Below are 25,017 nucleotides of genomic sequence, written 5' to 3' on the forward strand. Positions count from 1 at the left end.
ATACTCGAAGATAGTTAAAAATAGCATTTTAAATTCGCTTATAAAGTTTTATAACAACGCATATCCGACACTTACTTTTAAATGACAATCGGCGATTGTCATTTAGGAGTAAGTGTAAGTGAGTATGCCAATTGCTATTTATTATATTAAACAAAAGTATTGGGGAAACATTTTTGTGATATCAATTTAAAAGGGGAAGGGGTATGAGAAGAAAAGACAACCAGTGAAAAGCAGGGTCTGTTTACTCAAGAGGCATAAAAAAGCCGACCTTAACAGACGGAAAAATGGGGAACATGCATCTTGAATAGTAATAAAAATTACAATAGTTTAAAATAGAAAAAAAAACTCAGCATTCATGAAAAAAAAATATATATATCTATTTTCTAACTACAGATTTATAGCTTTAATGCGCTCTTTTGCCGAATTCTCAGATTTTATCTTAGCGCTCCTCTTCTTTAGTCGCTCGTTTGTTAACTTTATTTATCGGTTAAAGATAAATAAAGTATCAGAGTTTTTAAAACTCTTTTTATAGTATTAAAAGGATAATAAACAATTAAGATTTAAGTTACCAGGCCATTCACGTTCTTTGTCATTCAAAAAAGAAGCGAACCATTCCAGAAGATCATTGGTTTGCTTCTTGCTCCACTGTGTGTAAAAACGATTATTATCTATAGTGAATAAAAACGTTCACTTTAAATAGATTTTCACTCAAACATAATAACTAAAAAGTTTTTAATTTAAGTAAAAGCGTTGAAAAAAAAAGTAAAAAGTTCATTTCAGATATCGAGTTTTAAATAATATTATAAAACTATTTAAATTAAGGACAATTATTTTGATTTTATAAAAAAAAAATTATATAATTTATTCTTATAAATAATTTAGTCTATAATTGTACCAAAATCATTAAGCGCTGTTGTAGATAGTTCTTCCTCCTTTTCATAATCACTGTTTTCATCTGGAAAAAAACTCTTGTATTTTCAATATTTCAGGAAATTTTTTTTCATCAAATGCTTATATGATAAATCGTGATAACACTTTTATTTATTTACATATCTTAAAAACAGTGATTAAAAACCTCTGAAAACATTTTTACCTAAGTTAAAAAAAAACAATTTATAAAATCGCACACATCAGCCTAATAACGACCATTCGGCCAGCGCTTTTTTGTGCACTTGCATTAACATTAAATTTTAAACAATGACAATTTCTCACCACTAGACAATTTTAAACGTGTTTTGTATTTTTTTGCAGAAGAAAACTGAATATTTTCTTCATCCTCTATCTCATCTTTTTCCAATATTTTTCTCTTTTTAGAGTTTATCACTGGAAAATCAAATTAATTTTAAATCAAATGAGAATGTAACAACCAAATTAAAGAATTTAAATTATTTCTACTTTTTTTAATATTACTGAAATCCCTAAGGTTGAAAGGGCCACGAAAAAAGTTACTTTTTTCAAATATATATAAATATATATATTTTTATATAACTTTTAAATTTATTAGTTAATGCAGATTTGAATAAAACAGTAATTGTACCTCGTTCCGAATATATTGAAGGTCCAGTTTCACCTGAATATATTGAATATAATATTGAATATAATATTGAATATAATATTGAATATAATATTGAAAATAATATTGAATATAATATTGAATATAATATGAATATATTGAAGGTCCAGTTTCACCTGAAAATATTGAAGGTCCAGTTTCACCTGAAAATATTGAAGGTCCAGTTTCACTTGAAAATATTGAAGGTCCAGTTTTACCTGAATATATTGAAGGTCCAGATTCACCTGAAAATATATACACAAAGAACAAGGTTTAAAAATTATTGTATGATTAAAAGCAAATAAATAAAAAGCAAAGAAAGATTTATAGAATGAAAACCTTCCCATCCCATGTATACTAAATTTGATATATCTATTTAAAAATCAATTTATTCACTGAGCTTAGAAGAATAGGAGAAATAAAATTAAAAAATATTGAATACATGTTGAATGTTTCATTATTACCAAACAGAAAAAGTATTATTAAGAGTTGCTGTTAAAACTACAGCTGACAATTTTCTTGGTAGGTTTAGAAGCTGTCTTTTAAACCTGCCAAGAAAAATGAAATTAGGAATTTCATAATTTTGTTTTTTCCTAATATCATTTTTTTAAATCAAATTTAATTATAAAGGACAACTTGATACAGAACTCAAAAAACATAGAAATTAATGTTTTTTCCAATTTTTTTAACTCATCGTCCTTTCTTTCACAGCTGATATTACATTTATATAGTACAGACTTGCTTCTCTAATGCACAGAGAAACAAGTTAAGTGCAGCAGATAAGTATTTCCCCATATATTTACTAAAGTTTAACTTTTTACAGTTGTAAAAAGTTTTATTAAATATGTGTAAAATTAATTTATAAGTTTTATCAATACTCAGATATAATAAAAACAATACAAAAAGTAAGACTAACTAATCATAAATCAAAGAAATCATTACCTGCATCAATGGCTAATAGATGCTTTCCAACTTTTGTAATTTCTTCCAAAGCTAGAGGGGCTTGGTAGAAATTAATATTCATTTGTTCGGAATGCCCCATGTGAGAATAAAACAACTCCCTGTCACGTTTAGGAACATCCAAAGAAGCAAATAAAGTACTAATTCGATGGCGATTATTTGTAGCTATAATGTCATAGGGATTTTTTAGAGGGAGACCATTACATAGTTCATGGACAACATGCCAACCAGAAATGTGAGCATCAGAATCCTGAGCACTAGCAAAGAGAAATTTATTTTCGGATGATACTCCTGCTAGTTCTCGCAACTCATTACTAGCAATTTTAATAATGGCACCAACAGTATCTTGTGGTATCAGGACAGGGACAAGATGGTTATTTCCCTTACCTGTCATATAAGCTATTTTCATTGTTTTAACAAGAATATTTTCAAGTTTGTCAAGCTTAAAAACTCTTTGACTGTCAATCCATTCATTGTTATAGGCTTGATTCCAATCCGTTAATAGCATGCGCGCCGGCTCACCACCACGCCTGTCACATAACAAAGTCAATCTGGCGCAAGCACAATTTCTGAGTTTTACATAACTATGCAAATCATGAAATTCATAATCATCACATAACAGTTTCATAGTTTCCAAGATATATTTCCGCAGTATGAGTATTCCGCAGTATGATCTTCCTCTAAAGGCAGTTTTGCAGGTTTTCGCAAGTTGACTTGACTTCTAACGTTCAGCTTATAAGTTGCATCGCCAAAAAGATATTCTTGCCAACATTTTAAAGTATAAACATATTTCTGGACATCTTCAGCTTCAGCATCCATGCCTTTGCTATAAAAAATGAACTGCATTACAATAGCACTCTTTTTTAACAAATAGTACAATTTCAGTTTTAATCCTGCTTTAATATCTGAATTATATTTTTTAGTATAAATTTCAATAACATTGGCTAGCATATCAAAGTTCACTCGATTAAACATATCTAATGAGTTATTATGTTTTTCTGTAACTCCCACTTGTTTTAGGAACAAAACGTAACAATGTGCTAAACGACGAATTTCATTGCGTATACTTCGATACACTTTTACAGATTTGTCTTGCTTTATGTTTAACTTCCAAAAAAACTTTGAACCAATATTTAGAATGGTTTGATCTGTTCTACATACCTTACCAATTTTATCATTTCGGAACTTTGCTATAATATGAGTTTTGAATAAATTATTGTACTGTGATGATTCAGGTAATTCTGAAACAGTCAACGGAACTTGCAAAACGTGATCATTAGCTCTTAACTGACATATTTTTTTGTGCCTCGAGAATGTTCTTTTCACGATTACAATTTTACAAAAACTACATTTCGTTAAGTCCTTTGGTTTTTTTAAGGCTCTTTCTGAGACATACTTAGGAAAATCTAAAATTGCTTGGTCTTTGTTGTATTTTACTATTCCCTCTCGTCTAAGTTGAGCAAAAGCCTTGACTTGTGATTCTTTTGGAAGTAAGAGAGCCTCTTGTACATCAATCTCATCTTTATGTTTTCGCTTCATGTGCCGTGTCAATTTAAATAAAGATTTTTTACAGTAGACACAATAGCGTTGAGGTCTATGACTTTTCTTTTTCTGGGTCTAATGATAAATTTTATTTAAATATTTTTTTTAAATCAAGAAGATTCACAATTCATTCATAATATATTTAAATTAATAATTTATTAAATTAAGCAATAGTTTAAAATAAAATTTTCGCCTTACCATGAAACTCAAAAACCATAACTTAATTAGACACAACTATTTTAAACTGTGGTGCTTAAACAGCATTTTTACTACTCCACATAAAATAAATAATTTTTTAACGCTTTTTTGTATTTTTAACCTGAGCTAACTTAATTAAATTTAATTACAAATTTGTATGAGATTGTTATGAGAAAGATCTTAATTGTGTAGAAAAAATGTCTTGTCATGACCTCTAAGAAAAAAAGAATGATGGGGATTAGGTATAACATGAACACTAAAAGGTAATTTAAATCAGAAAAGTTTGAGTATCTGGAAGTTACGGGAATTTTTTTGATTGGCATAGAATAATTTTTTAACCAAATAAGCCGTTTATGCATGTGCTTTTTAATAATTTAGAACAATTTCTTTAGTTTTTTCCACACTTTTTATCTCAAATTAAATTCGCACTTTACCTTTAAATTTTTCATTTTAAGTTTGCTCTCTGTTTTCTGTAACTCCCAAATTAAATAGTGGTTGTTTGCAACCTTGTTGGCAGTAAATAAGTTAAAATAATAATAATATTTGAATAAACACCTATTAAAGGTTGGAGATAAAGGAAAATATGAACATTATTCAAACAAATCATCAGCTTAGAAGATATTAGGTGATGACTCAAATGGATACCTGTAAAAAAAAAGTCATTATTTTTGCAACAAATGATAATCATTCCACCATGCTGTGAACAATAATATTTTACTTTACAAACCTATGATGGTATTTTTTATATGCAAAAAATTAATTTTCTTTAATTTTTAAAAAATCAAATAGATAATTGCAATAATAACAAACACAGTTTAAAAAAATAAAATATTTCATTATAATTCCTTAAAATATACCTTTGTATCAGATAGCACTCCGAACAAATCTCTCTTCAAAGAACCAACGCAACTTGAGGTAACCCATTGTCTAAATAATAAAAATTTCAATTCCTGAAATTTCCAACACAATGCAACCTTATGAAATAAAACTTATAAAACTATTTTGTTATGTGTATAACATTACTTACTCAACATGGGGTTCTCCCTCATCAACCAATTGCATTAAATCAAACTAAGAACGCAGAATTCAGAATGCATTGCAAAACTATAAAAAATGACATTTCAATTGGAAAAACAAATTACTATCAATAATATTTTTTTTTTTACATACATGAATCCACACTACTATGGAACAGAACAGAGAACTTTTATTGTAACACCATCTTAAGGAAAATAACCATCTAAAGCTTATAAGCAACCTCAACAAGCAACCCCTCTATTTTTCATAGCAAAAGCAACTCTACCAATTTAAAAAAAGTTTTTTTTAAATTGGTAATGGTTTAAATTTTTTTTCTTAATTCTTTTTTTGCTTGCAAGTTTTAAAAAATTAAATGTTGTTAGAAAATTTATTGTGTATAACTTTCTTAAAATTCAATGATATCACTGATGGTATATTTCATATCTAGAAAATTTTCTACCTCTACATCACATTTTGTTTCCTGGCTTTGAATTGGTTTGTTTACTGGAATAAGAAACTTATCCAATATAGCATCATATAAACAAAAAGAAAAGAAAAAATCTTTTTTGCATCACTTTAATTTATAAATTAAGTAGAATTAAAAATTTCATGAACTTACAGTTTCCTAATCTGAATCAGATTCAGAAATAAATAAATCATTCATCATAACACCAGAATCTTTGATCACAGAAACCTAGAGTTTTATATGTATAAAAAATATATATTAATAACATTAAAAATTTTCTGCTTCTGTCTTAAAAATCTGATAAATAAAACTTCTCATCAAATTATTATACCTGATCCGGAATTGCCGAAACAACATGAAAATCGATATTCTAATAGAAAAAAATATATAATAAATATATAACTTTAAAAAAATAATTTAGTCATTAAACTTATTTTATATTACAAAAGTAAAACAAAACAATTAAATTATTTTTATCAAAGACTCCAAATCCAAAAAAACAAATATGATAAGTATATTCTGACCAATTTTTATAATTAAATTACATTGTTATTCTATATTAATTATATTATTATATTACATATTATTATATAAAAAATCGTAATAATTTTAAACACTCTTATTGCAAATACTGATTAACATAAATATAAAAACAATTACAATAAACATTATTTATCAAATTAAAACATAATATATTAAATGCACACAAACAAAAAATGATACAGCTTATAATGAATAGAAAAAAATAAAGATTACATGCTGGGTTCCATATATCAGGTAAACTTTTTTTCTCCTAAAGTATAACAACCTATACTTCATGTATACTATACTCAAAGGAACCAAAATTTTATAAAAATTTGATAAATAATAATGGTTTTTGATAAATAAAATTTTGTTAAAGTATATTGTTTTTTATATATAAAATTTAAATTATTGATTTTCATTAAAAACTATTGTTATTTCTGAAACCTCTATAAAATTTTAGTTCTTTTGAGAACCAGTTTAATATTCTTTAGGAAAAAAAAATTTCATTGATAAATGGGACCTAATATGCAAGTGTAATAATTTCATTTTCTTTTTTAAAAAGGAAAACTTGACTTTTTAATTAGTTTCAAACCAAAGTTCATTTAATTTTCTAATGGCCAAATGAAAGTACCAAATCAAACTATAAACCATCTATAAACCTATAAAACTTTAAAGGTTGTTATGCAGCGAAAAAAAAGCTCCTTTAAAATCAAATTATTTTAAAAAATCTAAAGAAACTGCAAAATAAAATACTAAAGTTACTATACTACAGTAACTACAGCTATAGTATAGCATAGCTTTAGATTCTTTATATATATATATATATATATATATATATATATATATATATATATATATATATATATATATATATATATATATATATATATATATATATTTCATTAAAAAAAAATACATTTGCATCAGATAATACTTCACAAAAATCGCTACACAAATTGCCATTCAACAAACCATAGCAACTTGAAGCCAGCCATTGTCTAAATGCAAAAAATTAAATTTTGACTTACAATGCATATTAGGGTGTGTCATACTTTTTTTTTTTGAATTTTACTTTGCATAGTTTAAAAAAGGGTGAGGTATAATATTAAAAGCTTAGAACCGTTAAAAAAAAAAAAAAAAAAAAAGTTTTAGCTACCAGGTAGTCAGTGAGACTATTTCACCAAAAGCCCGGGGGGGGGGAGGGGGAGGTAAAAATTTAAAAAATGGAAGTATTAAAAAAAGAAAACTTACAAAACGTAAAAAAACGCTATCTCTTTTTTTAAAAAAAAAAATATTTTTGTAAAAACAAATAGAGGGGTTTGCCCCCTCCCACTGCCTACCACTGAAACTGTAAAATTAGGTTGTTTTGGAACTAAAAATAAAACTTTTAAATAGATCCACACAACATTTACTGGCATTTATTAAAATAAAGTACAATAAAGATTAATTCTTAAACATTGTCAAGCCAATAAGGTTTTGGTTAGATAGATTACGTGACATCAACTTCTGTGATAACTCTAGTCCTTTAATCCAACCATCTCTTCTATCTTCTGTAAAAACATTTTCGCATGCCTGGGTAACTTTTTTTACACATCTTTCGACAGCTTGAGTGTGGCAACACCAGTTTGGTACAATCATTGGTTTAAATAAATACTCTTTGATGTCTTTAGTTGTCATGCAACAAGTCAAAGGTGGTTCAAAAGCTTCATTCCAATCAATAAGATCCTTGAGACAAGTTGCCTTAGTATTGATATCTGGTGTCCTTCTTGGTCTAACAGATAGATCTCCTAGTTGTTCATTTTCATCACCTTCTCCTCTTATTTCTAGAATTTTGAGTACACTGAAACTTCTCTCCTCTTTATTTTCAGAACAAAGCATAGTTTGAAGAATAGATTCAGAGAAGGCATACCAAGCAGATTGCTTAATAGTTGGAATGACAGTATTCTGAATATCGAATGACTGGTGTTGAAGCAACTTAAGCTGGTAAAGAGCATGTTTTGGTCCTTCTGTCCAACTATGTTTAACTTTGATGTTAAACCAGACAGGAAAGTACACTCCCACAATGAACTCTAGTTTAAGAAGTTTTTGGGCTGCATCGCCTTGAAGATCATGATGAGATACCCAAATTCTACATATTCTATTGGCTGTTGTTAGCCATCTGGCCATGTTAACAGGGCCAATTTCAAGAAGTCCTAGTTGCTGAGGAACATGACCACTGCGTATAGCGTTAACTATTTGATAGCCGTAATACTGATCTGTAGAAAGGTCTTTAACCACATCATTACTTAAGTTAATTAGAGGCTCACCAGTTTCAACTTTACTAAAAAAAGGGTTAATTTCAAGATTGGTTGCTCTATCAAGTAAGCTTCCAATGGGTCCACTCCATTTTTTACCACTTTTAGATTCTCCATCTAACAATTTAATTAGACGTTTGAGTGGTAATTCATTGGTGTGTAGAGCACATACAATCCAATTTAACTTTCGCCCTAATTTCAGCTCCATAAAGTGCATTACTCCTCCATCACAACCAGTGTTTACATTGGTAGAGTCTCCACCAATTGCTTTTAAGTGTACATTAATGTTCATCATTGCAGTATACTCAATAATCTTATCTGCTATAATTTCAGCGTGGTTCTTTTTTGCTTCTTTAGCTGGAGTGAAATGAAATAAATACTTACCATCACCAGAACAAATAGTGTAATGTTCTTTATTAACTTTAGCCGGATACTGTCTGTCTGATCCATCAACAGTTAAAAATACTTTAGTAAGATCTTTTCGTCCATCAAAAAATATGCAGTCAATAATCTCTTTATTGCAATAATCATCAAACTGAATAGCAACTTCATTCATTACTTTATCCCTAGCTCTCCAAACTTTACTGTGATCTATTATTAATCTAGTGTCACTTTGGGATACAAGTCCTGCATCTACCCATGCTGCAGTAGCTATGACTGCAGTTGCTCTTAAACCAACACCATATCGAATACTGGCTAATGCAATATTAGAGATATCTTCATAATTTCTAGATTTTTTTAAATATTTTGTACAAGACTTTTGAATAGAAAAAATCTCATTTTCCTCAGATTCAAACTCTTTATAATTATCATATTCGTTATCTTGTTCATTTTGAGTATTATTTTCTTCTTGCGTTATGTGTTTTTTTTCTCTCGTTTGTTTTTCTTCTTCTCTTCTTCGTTTGCAACTTTGTACTTTTTTGAACCTTTTGGACTCCATCAAATCAGCAGGTCCAAGTTGATATGAACTAAAAGATCCAATCTTTTCTCGTTGGGCTAAAAAAAAGGTAGCAACATTTAGCTTACAACTAGACAAATTAAAATAAAATTTTCTTTTTAAAATAATCAAAGAGATTAGTAAAATATTATTAAATTTGATTTTCAGCTTTACTAACACTTTTATAATGATTGTCGTATGGTCACTCATACCTTTTATATAAACCAGTTCAATAATTGGTATTTTTCTCTCCCTAGGACAGATACAGGTAATGTGGGCACCAAATTTACAGTCAGGAGGACAGCATTGCTCAGAACAAAGAACTATTTTACAGTTACACTCCACCAAGTCAAACAGTTTGTCAATAATGAAATTAAACTTTTGTTTTATAACTTTACTTGCTTTGTTTTGAGAAATTAGATTAGCTTTGTTCCATGCGTCTATAAGTCTTGTTACCAAATTATGCTTTACACAAGTTACGGGAGGCACAAATAAAACACTGGCCATTTGCCATTTTTCTGAAAGTTTATTATAAACATCCTAGATCAACTCAGAATTGCTATAGTTTCTTCAGTTTAGTTTACTTGTTTCTCTTAAAAAAATACCATATTTTAGGACATCTCTCATTGTTGGCAGTTCAGCTGTTGGCAACTCTTTTCGAGATCCCAAATATTGACGTAGACAAGAACCATTTTTCCATCTTGTTCCAGTAGCCATTTTAATTTTAATATTATTTTTTATCTAGTAACTTTTAAAATTAGAAAGACATAAATATATATTATAAATATATAAATATATATATATATATATATATATATATATATATATATATATATATATATATATATATATATATATATATATATATATATATAATTTGCATAACAAATATTAAAGCAAAATACTTTTGAATAAAGTTTTGTGTGTAGCCATTCATCAAATAGAATGTATAAGTTAAATACATACAAAACTTTGCAAAAATACTAATTTTTAAGTATTTTGTAAACCAAAATTTCTGAAACAGTATAACTATTAAACGAATTTTGTTTATCCTGCTATAATTTCTTTTGATAAGGTTGTTCTAAAGCGATATAATACTAAGATATTGAAATTAACCCTGAAAATATGAAAATATCAAAAAATTACAATTTTTGGCAATTTTCAAGGCAGTTCCCTGGTAGCTTAAACTCATTTAAATTCAAATTTTTTGATAGTTCTGAATTTAATATGTTAAACCTCACCCTTTTCTTAAAAATGCCACTGATAAGTATGAATTTTTAAATTTTGACCATAGTATGACACACCCTAATGCATATTACCCCTGAAATCCATAAATGAAGCTTCATCAGTACAATTGATAAAATTTAATACTAATTTATATATGTATTACTTACCCAGTTTGGGAGTGATATGGACTTAAAACATTATTTTTCTTTTCGACAAACTGCAATGACAAAATATAAGCAAAGATATAAAAATAAAATAGTGTTTTTCAGGTTTAACAGGAAATTAACACCTCCTATCTAATTTCGCAAAACTTGCCTAGAGTTGCGTTTGAATTAGGGGTTTCTTGTTTCTGAGGCAAGCACAATAACCACTGTGCTATATTACCATAACTCAAAATAGTTATAAGTTATGAGTTAATGAAAATGTGATTGAGTGTGATAAAATGTGATAAAATCATGTCTGCTAAATACTTTGGAACTGCTAATTACTTGGGTTAAAAAATTTATAACTATTTATATAAGTAATTAAATAATTTCTAACTTACCTTTTTCATACAAACTTCAGGGAAAACCGGATATGAACAAGTAACATCAATATGCTCATCAATTGATATCTATGAACCATAATAATTCAGTATGCAGCGTATTAAGCGTTACTTAAAACAAAATATTTCTAAAACTTTAATTTTTAAATATTATAAAACAATTATAAATTTTAATCCTACTTTATTCATAAAAAACTGAAGAAAAGGCTAAAAAAATAATTATTTACATTCTGATTATTTTCTGTGAAAATTTCCTTTGACAATTTGTTTGAAACATTGATTACTTTATTGCTACTTGCCTCAACAGCACAATCCCAATCCTTGTCAACTAAAGAATTTTTTTGTTATTTAAATTTTCTAGTGCTTTACAAATAATTATAAATACAAACGATTTTAATTTCTCTGGTATCACAAAGTATATATTAGATTTATTTAAATAGATATATGTAATATACGTATTTAAATAGAAAATATAATTAGCCTAAAAAATATAGAAATTACAACTATACTACTTACAGACTGACTTGCTTTTTTCAAATCATCTATTTTAAAGCTTTCTCTTGTTGACTTTAACTAATAGAATTATATTTTTTAATAAAAAACTAACTTTTAATTAGTAATTTTTGAAAAAGTAATAGGACTTCATATATCTTAATTTAATTTTCACAGGCAAAAAAGATATAGTATAAAACACTTTTAAAATATGCAAACCTTTCTCCACCATAAATTTACTGAATTATAGTTGTACCGCAACACAGTGCCCTTTTCTATGTCTTTAAGTGCATACAAACATAAATGAGGCATGTTGCCAAAAACCTTTATATGCATTGCACAATTTCCTGCTTTTGAGTCATTAACAAAAACTCCCAAATTCGTGTCTTCGGTTCCATCAATGCTATTTTAAAAATATCTAATAATTAAAAACTAAGTGATACTTTGTTTGCAGAAAAAAAAATCATATGCTATATTTATTTTTATATACTATTTATTATAGACTTATATTATTTTTCACATATATTTATTACAGATTATCAACTTTCAAATATGTTGGCTCCACGTGGGGACTTAAGGGACTATAGTTCCCACACGTATAGCTTCGGTAGGGCCGTTAGAAAAAAGGGGCCCTTTAAAAAAAAAGAAAAAATTATTTCAAGCATTATTGCCTTATTTTTTCTTATTCAAAGGAGCCCAAAATTTACAATATTTTTTCTAATTCAAAGGAGCTCATAATGCCATAAGCCGGCGCTGACTTTCAACGCTGACTTTCAGATTGAGTCAATAAAAAAACGCTAAAAGAAAGTTATTTAACTTACCACAATTTTTTACCTTGAAAAGTAAAAAAGTATTGGTAACAACCATTTCCACGATTTTTATGATTTTCTTCCAGTAACTTCCCTTCTTGAGCTGTCATTTTTTTACCACGATATTCCAATAGAAACTCACCTTTCTTTCTTGGCAAAAGTGTGAAAACTCCAAACCCTGTTTACATTAATATCCAAAAGCTTTCAATAATAAAATTTAACATTTTAACTTTTCTTATATTGTAATTTAATCTTTCCTTAAATTATGAATTTTTGAATGAAGTTGTAGCTTGGTAAATAATTTACAAAAATATTACTTATGTATAGGAATTATTTATATATGTTAAATAATTAGGCGAGAAAAATCAAATGGAAATTTAATTTATTAGAAATGTAATTCAGGATTAAATAGAAATTTAACTTACCGATATCTTTGTTAATATAATGTTTTTGGAAACCAGGTGGATCTGTCTTCCCTACATAATTTATAGAAACATCTTCAACTTTTTTGCCACGTTTAGGGTATTTATGCAGTGTTGTTTCGACTGCTACTTCAAGATTTACTTGTTCTTTCAAAATAACCTGATAATTTTATATATTTATAGTAATAGTAGTGATTTACTATATGAAATGCTAGCACTTTAAATGAGATTGAGAAAAATATTAAAGAAATACTTTGTTCACCTTTTTTGTTAATTGAAGAGATGGTTTATTAGTCAAACTTTCGAATCGTTCTTTAAGCTGAAGTTTTTTGTTAAATATAAATAGTCATTTTTTAAAATAATTTTCGAAATATACACTATAATTACTATGTAATTAAAAAAAATATAGATATTATTTTTTCAATTAAACAACATTTTTTCAAATCTTGTACAGGTAAGACAACTTTTTATGATATTGCTTTCTTATTTAAAAACAAAAATTAATTTCACCATCTCTGATGTTGGTTGTTTCGTAAAATCAGAATCCCAACATTCAATTATAGCTAAAGAAACATGTTCACATTCTTTTGATGTGTATAATTTTTCCAGTTTTTTTATGTTTGGTCTTTTTCCATGAAGGAGACCATTTAATAGCATTGTATCATTTAGCAATGGAAGAACTTCATCCCAAGCAGAAGCATCAGATAGTATTTCAAAAGCAGAAACTCCAAAAGAGTAAATATCACTTTCCTTAGATGGTTTTAGAACAATACACTGACAAAGTTCAGGTGCAGTATAACTTAACGTCACTCCTCTAAAATGAGAATACGTTGTACAACTAGATGTGACTGTTTGTTTCAACCTCAAAAGCTCATCGAAGTCAGCTATTTTAATTACTAAATCTTTTTCAGATTTTCCTTTAACTAGCATATTGCAGGGTTTTAGATCGCAATGAATAATGTTTTCTTGGTGAAGGTATGCTAGTCCATTCAAAACTTGAGAAATGTAATTTAATCGATCATTTAACTCAAAAATATTATCACTATTTAATACAGCAATAAGATGCGACAAGTTATTTACGTCATCTCCATATAACTTGACACAACAATACTCAAATCCAATAATTGAAGGCCTTAAACAATAGCCCTTAAATCGAACAACATTGCCATGCTTGAGCTTTTTGAGGTTTATGCACATTTGTATCTTTTTTTTTTTTGGTAAACTTGCCTTGAAAATTTTTTAAGCGACAGGTTTTTCACGTATAGTGTGCAAATAGATATTGGCAAAAGAACCTTCGTCAATTTTATTTGAAAAATTGAGAGGTAAATTTGGAAAATCGTAATGCTTTACCAGATCTTCCATTTTCTTTCCTCCTTTTTTTTTGGAGCTTAAATCGGAAAAGTTTAAGCGAAGAAACAAAAAATACAATATTTAGTGGATTTGCGAGAACATTTACTATAAGTGCATTTTCTAAGACACTTTCCTTAAACAAAGACGACATTATGAATTTACGGGGACATTTCCTATAAGATCATTTTCGCGGACACTACGGTGCTATAAACACACTACACGATATATGTTGAATTTACGGGGACATTTCCTTTATAAGCATATTTCATAGGTGCTAAAAACACACTATACGAAATATGGTGAATTTACGGGGACATTTTCTATGAGAGTATTTTTGGTTCAACTTTTCTTATGTGCTATAGATAAATTTTAAGAACCCAATATACGAAAAACGCAGATTTTACGGGGACATTTCCTATAAGAGTATTTTTGGGGACAAGTTTCTTCCAAGATAAAAACAAACTATACGAAAAATTCTGAATTTACGCGTACATTTCCTGTAAGAGCATTTACGAGGACTTGTTTTTCTAACTTATTTTGAACACAGATTTAAAAAGCCGTCGATTCAAACAATTTTTTTGTAACTTATTGCAGGTGGCTAGTATTAAAAGTAAATATAAAAACAAATTTTTTAAAGATTTCTTAGCGGTGATTACCAAAGCTAAAAAGTCAAATGCCGCTTGTTTTTCAAAATTATGCCAAATAACTTTTTAATTTCGATTTTTTAAGAAAAACGTTTTGCCTTTTAGGTCCCAATCCAACTTAAAAGTTGCTAAACATAAATAAGGACATCTAGCGCACAGTTATGGATAAGAAATAAAAAATATTGAGATTTTACTTCTATTGATTATTTTTCTACCCAAGAACGTTGTCTTTTTAATTTAAATTGAAAATTGTTCAATAAATTTTTAAATAATTTAACAAAACTACCTTTTGTTAAACCATTTTTTCCTACATTTTTTTGAATATGGGGTAACCCATAAGGTACGTACCTAGGGGTGGGGGAAGGGGGTGTTATAGTGGTTTTTCAAAAAAAATAAAAACATTGAATTTCATGAGTGTAAAATATTAATGTTTTTTTTCTGACTTAGGTCACAATTGTTTTTTATATTTCTTTATAAATAGTTAAAATATAATTTTTTTTAATGTTTTGAAATATTCATGCATTGGGGAAGGAAGGGGCTTGATTTTGTAATATATAATGAATACGTACGCAGATGAGGAGGTTGTTGAAAGCAACAGGTGCATCCAAGGGAGTAGTGCAAAAATACTTCGGTCACACAACACAAAAATGCTTATGAATTTAAAAGTTCACTGTACTGTATTATTATTATGTTGAATTATTTTTCCCAATTATTTAAATTATGATTCCATTATATAATTTATTTGTAAAAAAAAATTCTGCTTTAAGAAAACAATTTTTAAACCATTCATTATGTACGAACGCAGTAAAACCACTGATTTAGGACTCCCACTTTTATTTCTTTAGAATTTCTATTTACTTTTATGATTATTCAACTCATATGCATGCAATACTATAAAAAGCATATATCAACATAACTGGCTGGTAAACTTGCTATAAATTTCACTATACATGGTCTTTATTAGTTTAAAGTTCCTAAGCATGTACAAATTAGTTTCTCCATTGTTTTGTAAATAAAAGATTGGAAGAATAAACAACTTTGTCCAATTTAGCAATGTTTATAGAGCAATTAGTTTAATTGAAGTAAAAACTCTTGACAAATATTTTTTTTATTTTATTTTTATTTCTTTGGCATCAAATCTAAAATAACAAAAGAACATTTCAAAATAAGAAAACAACATAGCGATTAAAAAAACAAAGTCTATAAACGATTAAAAAAAATTACATATGTTTCCACGTTATGTGAAAATATCTACATTATTGCATAATGATTTTGTTTTTTAAGTCCTAATTTAAAGCCTATGTATTTATACATAGGCTTTAAATTAGGAATTTAGCTTTATACACCACTTATAATCAACATGACTACATTCAAAAACTTAATAATAAGAGTAAAATAAACAAAAAACAATAAAACTTATTACCAGTTTCGTACCAGTTCTTTTTTATATAACCCGTATATAAGCGCGTTTAGATAATGTTAACATTACTATTTCAAATTAAAACTAGAAAACTAAAATGCTACTTAAAGTAATAAACTTTAAAAATATATATTTATTCTAACCTTATAAAGTAATTTTACAACCCTACCAGGATTTAGGGATAAGTAAATACTTTTGGATACACTAAATAGTTAAAAATCTTTCAGAGGCCTTGCAAATTGAAAGAAAATTTATAAGAAATTTATTTTTCTACCTGATTTTCAAAAAAGCTTTATGAAGTCAACTTGACCTGTTAAATCTTAAATCAAATCACATAAAGTTTAATAAATATTTCTCACAAATTTTGAATTATTTATTTGTATCAAACTTTAGATAGTTGTAAATAACTGAGTTAGGTACACCAAACTATCTGAAATATCTTTTAACTTAGTTACTATCGATATCATAATATGATATTGATAGTAACTACGTTAAAAGATATTTCTGATATAATCTTATATCAGATATTATCAGATATCTTACAAAATAGAACAATAAACTTTGTTGTTCTATTTTGGTACCGTTTGTGATTATGTAAATCATATATTATTTTTACATAACTTTACTTTAACATATATATTAATCATACTAATGTACATAAATATATGCAAAAATTAATAAATATAAATTCCATTTTGAAAATTTAATTTTTATTTCTTATTATATCTTAAGCATTTATATTTCATTAATAAAAGAAAAACTAATTGACTAATTTCTACTGAAAAGTATATAAAATTTAGGCCAGCAAATAAAACAATGCAAACGAATCTTATTATTATGAAAAAAAAGTCAATGAAGAAATTAAAATAAAAATTACTTTCATTCGTTTACATTTATAAATGCATTGCTTTCTAGTTTTGGAGTAACTACGCTCAAAACTTACACAGCTTCGATAAATATTTAAGCAGAAAACAATTCTGAGAGTAAAAAAAAAAGAATCCTAAAAAACTCATAATTGATTATAGTTTAATAGTTGCTTTGATTTTTATTTAAATTTACTAAGAAAATACAAAAATTTCCAAAAATAAAAATTAAGATATAGATACAAGACATATGCAAAATATCAATTTTTAGATTGTGCCCGCAAGTGCACGTTTCAATCAACTTCGGTTTTTGTTAAATATACGTACCCGAAATTTGAAGGCCAATTACTTCTAAAATAATGTTTTTAAACCACAGAAATTAATTATTCACATAAATATTATGGTCTTTTTTATATACAATGCCAAATTAATACGTTTTTACTGCTCTTAAAGTAATAATCCGAGTCTGAAATTAACGGGGACCGAAATATGTCCCCGTAAGCAAACGGTCCCCGCAAACAATACTTTTTCTGCTTAAAAAGTCCCCGTAAGAAAGCATTAGTAATATATATATATATATATATATATATATATATATATATATATATATATATATATATATATATATATATATATATATATATATATATATATATATATGTACACATATATACACACTTATATTTATATATATACATATGTATATATATATATAAATATATATATATATATATATATATAATAAAATATGTATATATATATATATATATATATATATATATATACATATATACATATATAAATATATATAAATATATATATATGAATACATATATATATAAATATATATATATATGTGATTATATATATATATATATATATATATATATATATATATATATATATATATATATATATATATATATACATATATACATATATAAATATATATAAATATATATATATGAATACATATATATATAAATATATATATATATGTGATTATATATATATATATATATATATATATATATATATATATATATATATATATATATATATATATACATATATATATATATATATATATATATATATATATATATATATATATATATATATATATATATATATATATATATAAAACACAAAAAACTAACAGTTCTATTTGTGTTAATAAGGTATAATATATATTTAAATATTTCTCAACTGGGAGGTAATCCACTGTTATTCAGGGTGGTAGCCCTCCCGCCATCACAGCAATATAAAGAAAGCACATAATTTAACATTCCTTCATCTTGTGCAAGGTATTATGGTTAACAAAATTGATGCAAATGGTTACTCAGCCATTAAAAACTTAGCACCATCTATCGCACACCTTGATATCTGGATGATGGAGCTCCTTAACATCATTTCAGAACAGAAAGCTACTATCAACCTGCAAGCCAACCAAATAAAAAAACTTGAACAGAAATTAGCAGTTATTGAAACCAAAATCAACTCTCAACCAGCCACCCAATCAAGCCCACACCAGCCATCCTAGAGTAATATTGTCAGAAACAAGCCAAACTCATTGCCACAAATAGGTCAAGTCCTTGTCGAACTAAAGCAAGCAGCTAAACGTGAAAAGAATATAATAATATTTGGTGTCCCAGAACCAGTGGCCGTAGCAAATGTCACCCAAACACCACCATCAGTGTTACCCTGCATCACAGCGATCCTAAACGTTATCGGCCTTACCAATGATGATGTTAGTTTCTCCAAGCGTCTTAACACAAAAAAAAGCATCAAATTGTCGGCCTATTGTTGTATAACTCAAGAACATTACTAACAAAAAATTAGCTCTGATAAACTCTCGCAAACTCGCTACACATGAGAATTTCAAGACATACAGAGTCAGTCCTGACTTGTCTCCTGCTGAAAGAGAACTTGAGTACCAACTACGCAAAGACCGCAACATTCGTAATGATAAACTACGTAATGATAACCCTGATGCACCCTTTCACTCGGGCATTCGCGATGGAGCAATCATCAAGATCCGCGGTGCCCTTACTTCTCGCTCTACCCTAACTAACTAGCATTAATCTCAACACCAATCGCTTGCCAACCATCTGTACTACTAATATGCGCTCACTCTGTAACAAAATTGAGATTTTTAATCAATTTCTCATAGATATCGACATTGACATTGCCTGTTTAACTGAAACCTGGCTTAACCCCAGCGGTAAGCAAATTATTCTTTCTCAAATCAATAATAATTACACTTGCATAAACACTGAACGTAAAGATCGCATGGGTGGTGGTACTGCTATATTTATAAACAAAAAATACTCAGATAAAATAGAAAAAATAAAATTTACTACAGACTACTCGTTTAACTTGGTGCCTAAACAAGAAATCGAACTAACAATCGCTCGTGTGTACCCAAAATTACTCCCCCGAGGATACTCTTCTTGCCTAGTTAAATGTGCCTATATCCCGGTTTGGTCTAAAAGTGAGCAGCGCAATGCATCTTATCAACTTGCACAACTTATTGAACCGGCTAATAGCGTAAGGTCTACCGATCTTACGCTATTAGCCACTTGATATATAGTGCTTCTATTCTCACTTCGTGCAGTGCTGCTGCAAAAAGGGAGATCCAACATTTTCATAAAAATGCCCTACAAATTATTGGAATTGATGTAACCAATTCAAGCAGCTTCAATATAATTTTTGACATTGAAGAGTTACTTGACAGAATCTGTATTAATACACTCAAAAAGATCCTTGCAGACCCATGCCATCCTATAACTACTAAATTAACTCAAACCAACAGCAGAAACCCTAATAGATTCCCGTATGCTCTTAACACCGCAAAAACAACTACTTACCAGAAAACTTTTATTCAAAATTACCTCCGAATCCTTCGTGATGGCGTCAGTGACCTCTACCTCCCAAGCAATATTGGAAGCTCTACTACCTTTTCGATGCATAAATAATATTCTTCCCCTGTATTCTTAGCAAACTATTGACATTAAAGGACAGATAAAATTGTACAATTCATTACTTGTAATGCTAATCAATTTTAAATAAAGATTTATAAAAATAAAATAAAATAAAATAAAATAAAAAAATATATATTCATAAATATATATATATATATATATATATATATATATATATATATATATATATACATATATATATTCATAAATATATATATATATATATATATATATATATATATATATATATATTTATAAATATATATATATATATATATATATATATATATATATATATATATATATATATATATATATATATATATATATATATATATATAATATTTGCCATAGCAACGCAAATTCTATTTAGCAACAACTTGTTTTTTAAATACATGCAATATAAAGTAACTGTATGTAAGTTAACTGTATTTTACATGTGCTAAAACGTTATTATAAGTTAAAGTTATTAAAAGTCTCGTTTTAACTTTATTACATTTTTATATCTCTAATTTTATAACATAGTTGATTAAAATGCACTAGATCAAATTTATTAAAAAAACTAAGCTCTTAAAAAGCTAAACGAGTTAAAATACAATTTTACAGAAAACTTAAATTTAAGCAACGACCAACAAATTGTCAAGTATAAAGAAAGTAATAACATTAACAAAGAAATTTTTTCTTTCAAATTGTACAGTTAAAAATACTCAAAATTTATTTCAAAAAAGTAAACAAATCACTTAATGTTACAAATGAAAGTTTTAGCCAAAATACATATTTAAACACTAAAAAATAATTGTTTTGCGTATCTAATTAATTACTAATACAAAAAAGGCATTTATTTATTGATTTAGTTCAGTAGTTTGGTTCCAACACTAATTTTTACAACAACAAAATAAAATTAACAGTTGCTATATAAAAAAGATTATGTAGTTAAAAATCGCAGCCATTTTATAATCTCAAAAATTCCTCAAATCTTTTGGCACATGCACACCTAAACATTTTGCTCGTAAACAACCGTGCACTCCTAGTATTGACTTAAAAAATGTGGCTTTCTCTTCTGGTTTTTTTAAGATTCTTTACATTGGCAAATGACAACTTTTTTCTCAATCAGAGCGATAAAAATAGCATAGATAATGTCTGATGATACAGAACGTACAATGTTTTTAAAGCCCCATTTTACTGATTTTTAGGGGTTGTACTGGCAAATTCAGGTATTTTTGGTAGTGATGTATTGATAGCACTTTTTTTCTGTGACTGATGCCCATGGATGGGAAAAGGGTGATATTAATGCTTATACTGATGAATTAACTAATTATTGAAATATTGAAAATATAAAACCATTCAACTATAAATCATGTAATCTTTTGCATGGAATCAGTACTGGTAATCAAATACTTGGACTCAAATCAGAGTCAAATCATTATTTTAAAAGATATTAGAATAACCTAGTTAAAATAGTATACATTATCTAATTTTTTTACTATGAAAAGAAAACTTTCCAAAAATTTATTCAATTTTCGATGAACGCTTTCTTTTCAATTTTTAAGAGAAAATGGTTCAATCATAAGTAGTTTACTTAGAATTCTTTATTAATTTAATAGTAATTTAGATATCTAAACAACAATCATATGTTGTTTATAATTAATTAAATCATAAGTTGTTTTCAAGGAGTTAGCAAGAGGGAGAACAAAGGCTTAGCTGGAGGGAGAACATAGCCGAAAATGGATTTTAATTGCGTTACTTTGAAGTATAATTATTCCAGATGCGAGTCAAAAAGATGCTTTTGCAAAAAAATAGAAAAGTCTTTAACGTGATAAGTAAGCTTTGAGAGTTGTAGTCGTAATGGATTAATAAAATAAAAGATCAATCAAGAAGAGTAGTATAAAAAACGGATTCTGGCTCATTTTTTTTAACTATATCTATAACCATAATCTCATATCATAATTAAACTATAAACATATCCATATTCTAATAAGTCATTTCAACCAGTCTAAGTATGAAATGCCGTTTCCATCATCATAATAAACGGATTCTGGCTCATTTTTTTGATTTTTTTTGTGTGAGCTAAAAATTATGATATATCTCTACAATTTTTCCACAAGAATGTTATGAGATCTCTTCAACCAGAATGACATGATGTTAATTTAATTATATAATCATAAGATGAAGTCTACTTTGCATTAGTTCTTCGAGCTTAGCTTAAGCGTAAAAGAAAACATGTTCTAATAACTCTATGTTCAAATAACTTTTTTCATCCTAAATATGTTATAATAAGTTTTTTGCATTTCTTTTTCATAAAAAGTACCTTGTATTTCTTCATTATTATTTTCAGTTATTTTATACGTTGGTGGATCTGTGAACTGAATCTGTGACACTGTAAAAATTTCTTCAGTCCATCTCGGTGTGTATCATTTTTCAAAAGTTCCTTTCTTTTTAGTTATCCTAACTCTATCACCAATTGAAAACTTTGAGTTTACAGACTCTGATCGTACATTTTGCATTTAGATTGAACCAAACAATATTTTCATTCTTTTTATCGCTAGCTTCAACTGGTGTCATTTTAATTGAAGAATGCTTTGTGTTGTTGTATTTATTTACCATTTTAACTAAAACGTCGATATATTTTCGAGTAGAATTAGCTGAAAAGTACTTAAACATTTTATCTTTCATTGTTATATTCCAACGTTCAACTACACAACTTTTATCTTCATTTTCAGTTGAGTATAACTCAACACCTAGAGCTTTAACATGCTTATTATAAAATTCTAAGCCTTTATCTACCAATATTTTTTGACCCTTTTTTTTTTTAAATCCTTCAGATCCATGGAAATTCGAAGAATTTTTAAAGATTCTATTTAAACCATTAGCAACATCAACTCCAGTTTTACTTTTCAATGGAACAATCCATCCATACTTAGAAAAAGCATCTATCACCATTAATAAGTATTTTATACTGTCATTGAATTTAGAAAAAGATTTTATGTCAACTAAATCAGCAGCCCATATTTCATCGATTCCATTTACAATCACTTTTCATTTTCTGAAATGTTTTGCAACTGGTCTATGAAGTTCGTTTGCAAGTTTGTCAGTCCATTTTGGATCCATATGAATTAAATTCTTTGTATCCATAATATTTACTTCTTTACCCTTTTCTTTTTTACTGATCTGTAGTTTTTTTGAGTAGTTTCAACACCTAATCCAAACTTTGCTTTAGATGATATAACAGGTTTAATAATACCTCGTTCAATTTTTTCACGTATTGTTGGATTTTTTATAGCATCCTTCAATCATAATTTTATTAGCTAAATTTCTTTTTGCGGTATCATCGAAGAATTTATAAGTAAGATCGTGATGCTAAGCTGCATTACCAACTCCATCTATAGGTTTACTACATTCTTTATATGCGTCAATAGAAGTTAATCGTTCATCCAAATTAGTACCAGGACCTGCACATTTCATACCAGGTATATGCATTTCACCTGGAAACTTTGACCATGATAGTTTTATTTTACGTGTTGCTGAATTAATTGAACTCACTAAATCTCCTCCTTTTTTTTAGGATAAAAATTGAGTTTTTAATCTTCCACAAATAGCGCAATTTCCACGTTGCATATTTCTATTGTTTTTACTCACAACATTTTGCAAGTTTAGTGTATTTGTTTTGTTTCTACATTTAACGCAGTACATTTTTATATATAAAGAAATTTTTGTATAAAAAATTAAAATCTTGTATATAAAAATGGGCATTTAAGATATATCATGGGATGAAGATGAAAATAATTGAAATAATAGTAAAATGTTACCAAAAAAGTATAAGAGGAATTATTGTTGGAAAGTCATGTTGTGGAAAAACTACTTTATTATTAAATCTACTTTTAAGACCTCGTTGGTTAGATTATAACAATTTACAAGTTTTTGGAAATTCTCTTTTTCAAAAAAAAATACAAAATATTAAATTAATCTTTTGAAAAAAAGTTACCAAAAGAAGTTTATTTTAAAAATTTCTTTAAAAAATACCAAAAGAATTTTCTTTAAGAACTTTCTCTAAAAAATTTCTCTAAAAAATTTCTCTTCAAACTTTGTGCAAGTTTTTTGAAACAGCTAATGATGTACCAGATCCTAAAGATCTTGATATTAAAAAAAATAATTTACAAATACAAAATAAGTGTGAAAAATATTAAACAAGAGGAAGGCATAGTAATATAGATTGTTTCTATCTTGTACAAAATTATTTTGAGTTACTTAGGAGAACTATAAGAGAAAATTCTAATTTTATTTGCTTATTTGAACAAGATTCAAAGAGTTTAAATCACATTTATTATGATCATGTTTCTAGTGTTATGTTAATAGATGAGTTTAAAAGATTGTTTAAGAAATCTTGGTCAAAAACTCACGGAACCGTTGTCATAGATTTATCTTTTTTGAAAAATATAGAAGTGGATTAGATAATTTCTATATTCCATCAGAATTTAAAAAAAATATTGTCTATATAAAAACAAAAATGACATGTTTATTAGTGAGCGGAAATAGAAGTATATTAAGAACTATTTATAACCCTATAATTCAACTTAGAGAAGACAGAGAATATGAAATGGCTCTAGTTCGTATAGATACATCTTACAGTATTCCTAATCTTAATTCTTCAAACAACAATTTTAGATATAGCGCAGATAATGGGTCAACTTGAGAGGATATAAACATTCCAGTTATAACATGAAATTTCTGATATAAATAATTATATCCAAATGATTATGATAGGAAATGGTGA

At 27.2% G+C, this 25,017-nt stretch overlaps 2 protein-coding genes and 1 long non-coding RNA gene across 3 annotated transcripts; all 3 read right to left on the minus strand.

Moving 5' to 3' along the window:
• Positions 1-566: 566 nt before the first annotated feature.
• On the minus strand, positions 567-1,311 carry LOC136086599 (uncharacterized). The gene is made up of 3 exons (XR_010641458.1): positions 1,213-1,311; positions 896-955; positions 567-668 (listed from the first exon to the last, which is right to left on the minus strand). It is a non-coding gene; the product is annotated as an uncharacterized LOC136086599 (long non-coding RNA).
• Positions 1,312-1,504: 193 nt separating this feature from the next.
• Positions 1,505-3,140, minus strand: LOC136086344 (uncharacterized). Its single transcript, XM_065808639.1, has 2 exons — positions 2,495-3,140; positions 1,505-1,797 (listed from the first exon to the last, which is right to left on the minus strand). Exons 1-2 carry the CDS (start codon positions 3,138-3,140, stop codon positions 1,505-1,507), a joined length of 939 nt encoding a protein of 312 aa, XP_065664711.1.
• A 9,610-nt stretch (positions 3,141-12,750) lies between these two features.
• LOC136086345 (receptor-interacting serine/threonine-protein kinase 1-like) lies at positions 12,751-14,182 on the minus strand. The gene is made up of 4 exons (XM_065808640.1): positions 13,496-14,182; positions 13,248-13,304; positions 12,989-13,145; positions 12,751-12,764 (listed from the first exon to the last, which is right to left on the minus strand). The coding sequence occupies exons 1-4, from the start codon at positions 14,180-14,182 to the stop codon at positions 12,751-12,753; spliced, it is 915 nt and encodes a 304-aa protein (XP_065664712.1).
• Positions 14,183-25,017: the final 10,835 nt, after the last annotated feature.

This window comes from Hydra vulgaris, chromosome 10, assembly GCF_038396675.1.
Source record: "Hydra vulgaris chromosome 10, alternate assembly HydraT2T_AEP".
NCBI classification, from domain to species: Eukaryota; Metazoa; Cnidaria; class Hydrozoa; order Anthoathecata; family Hydridae; genus Hydra; species Hydra vulgaris.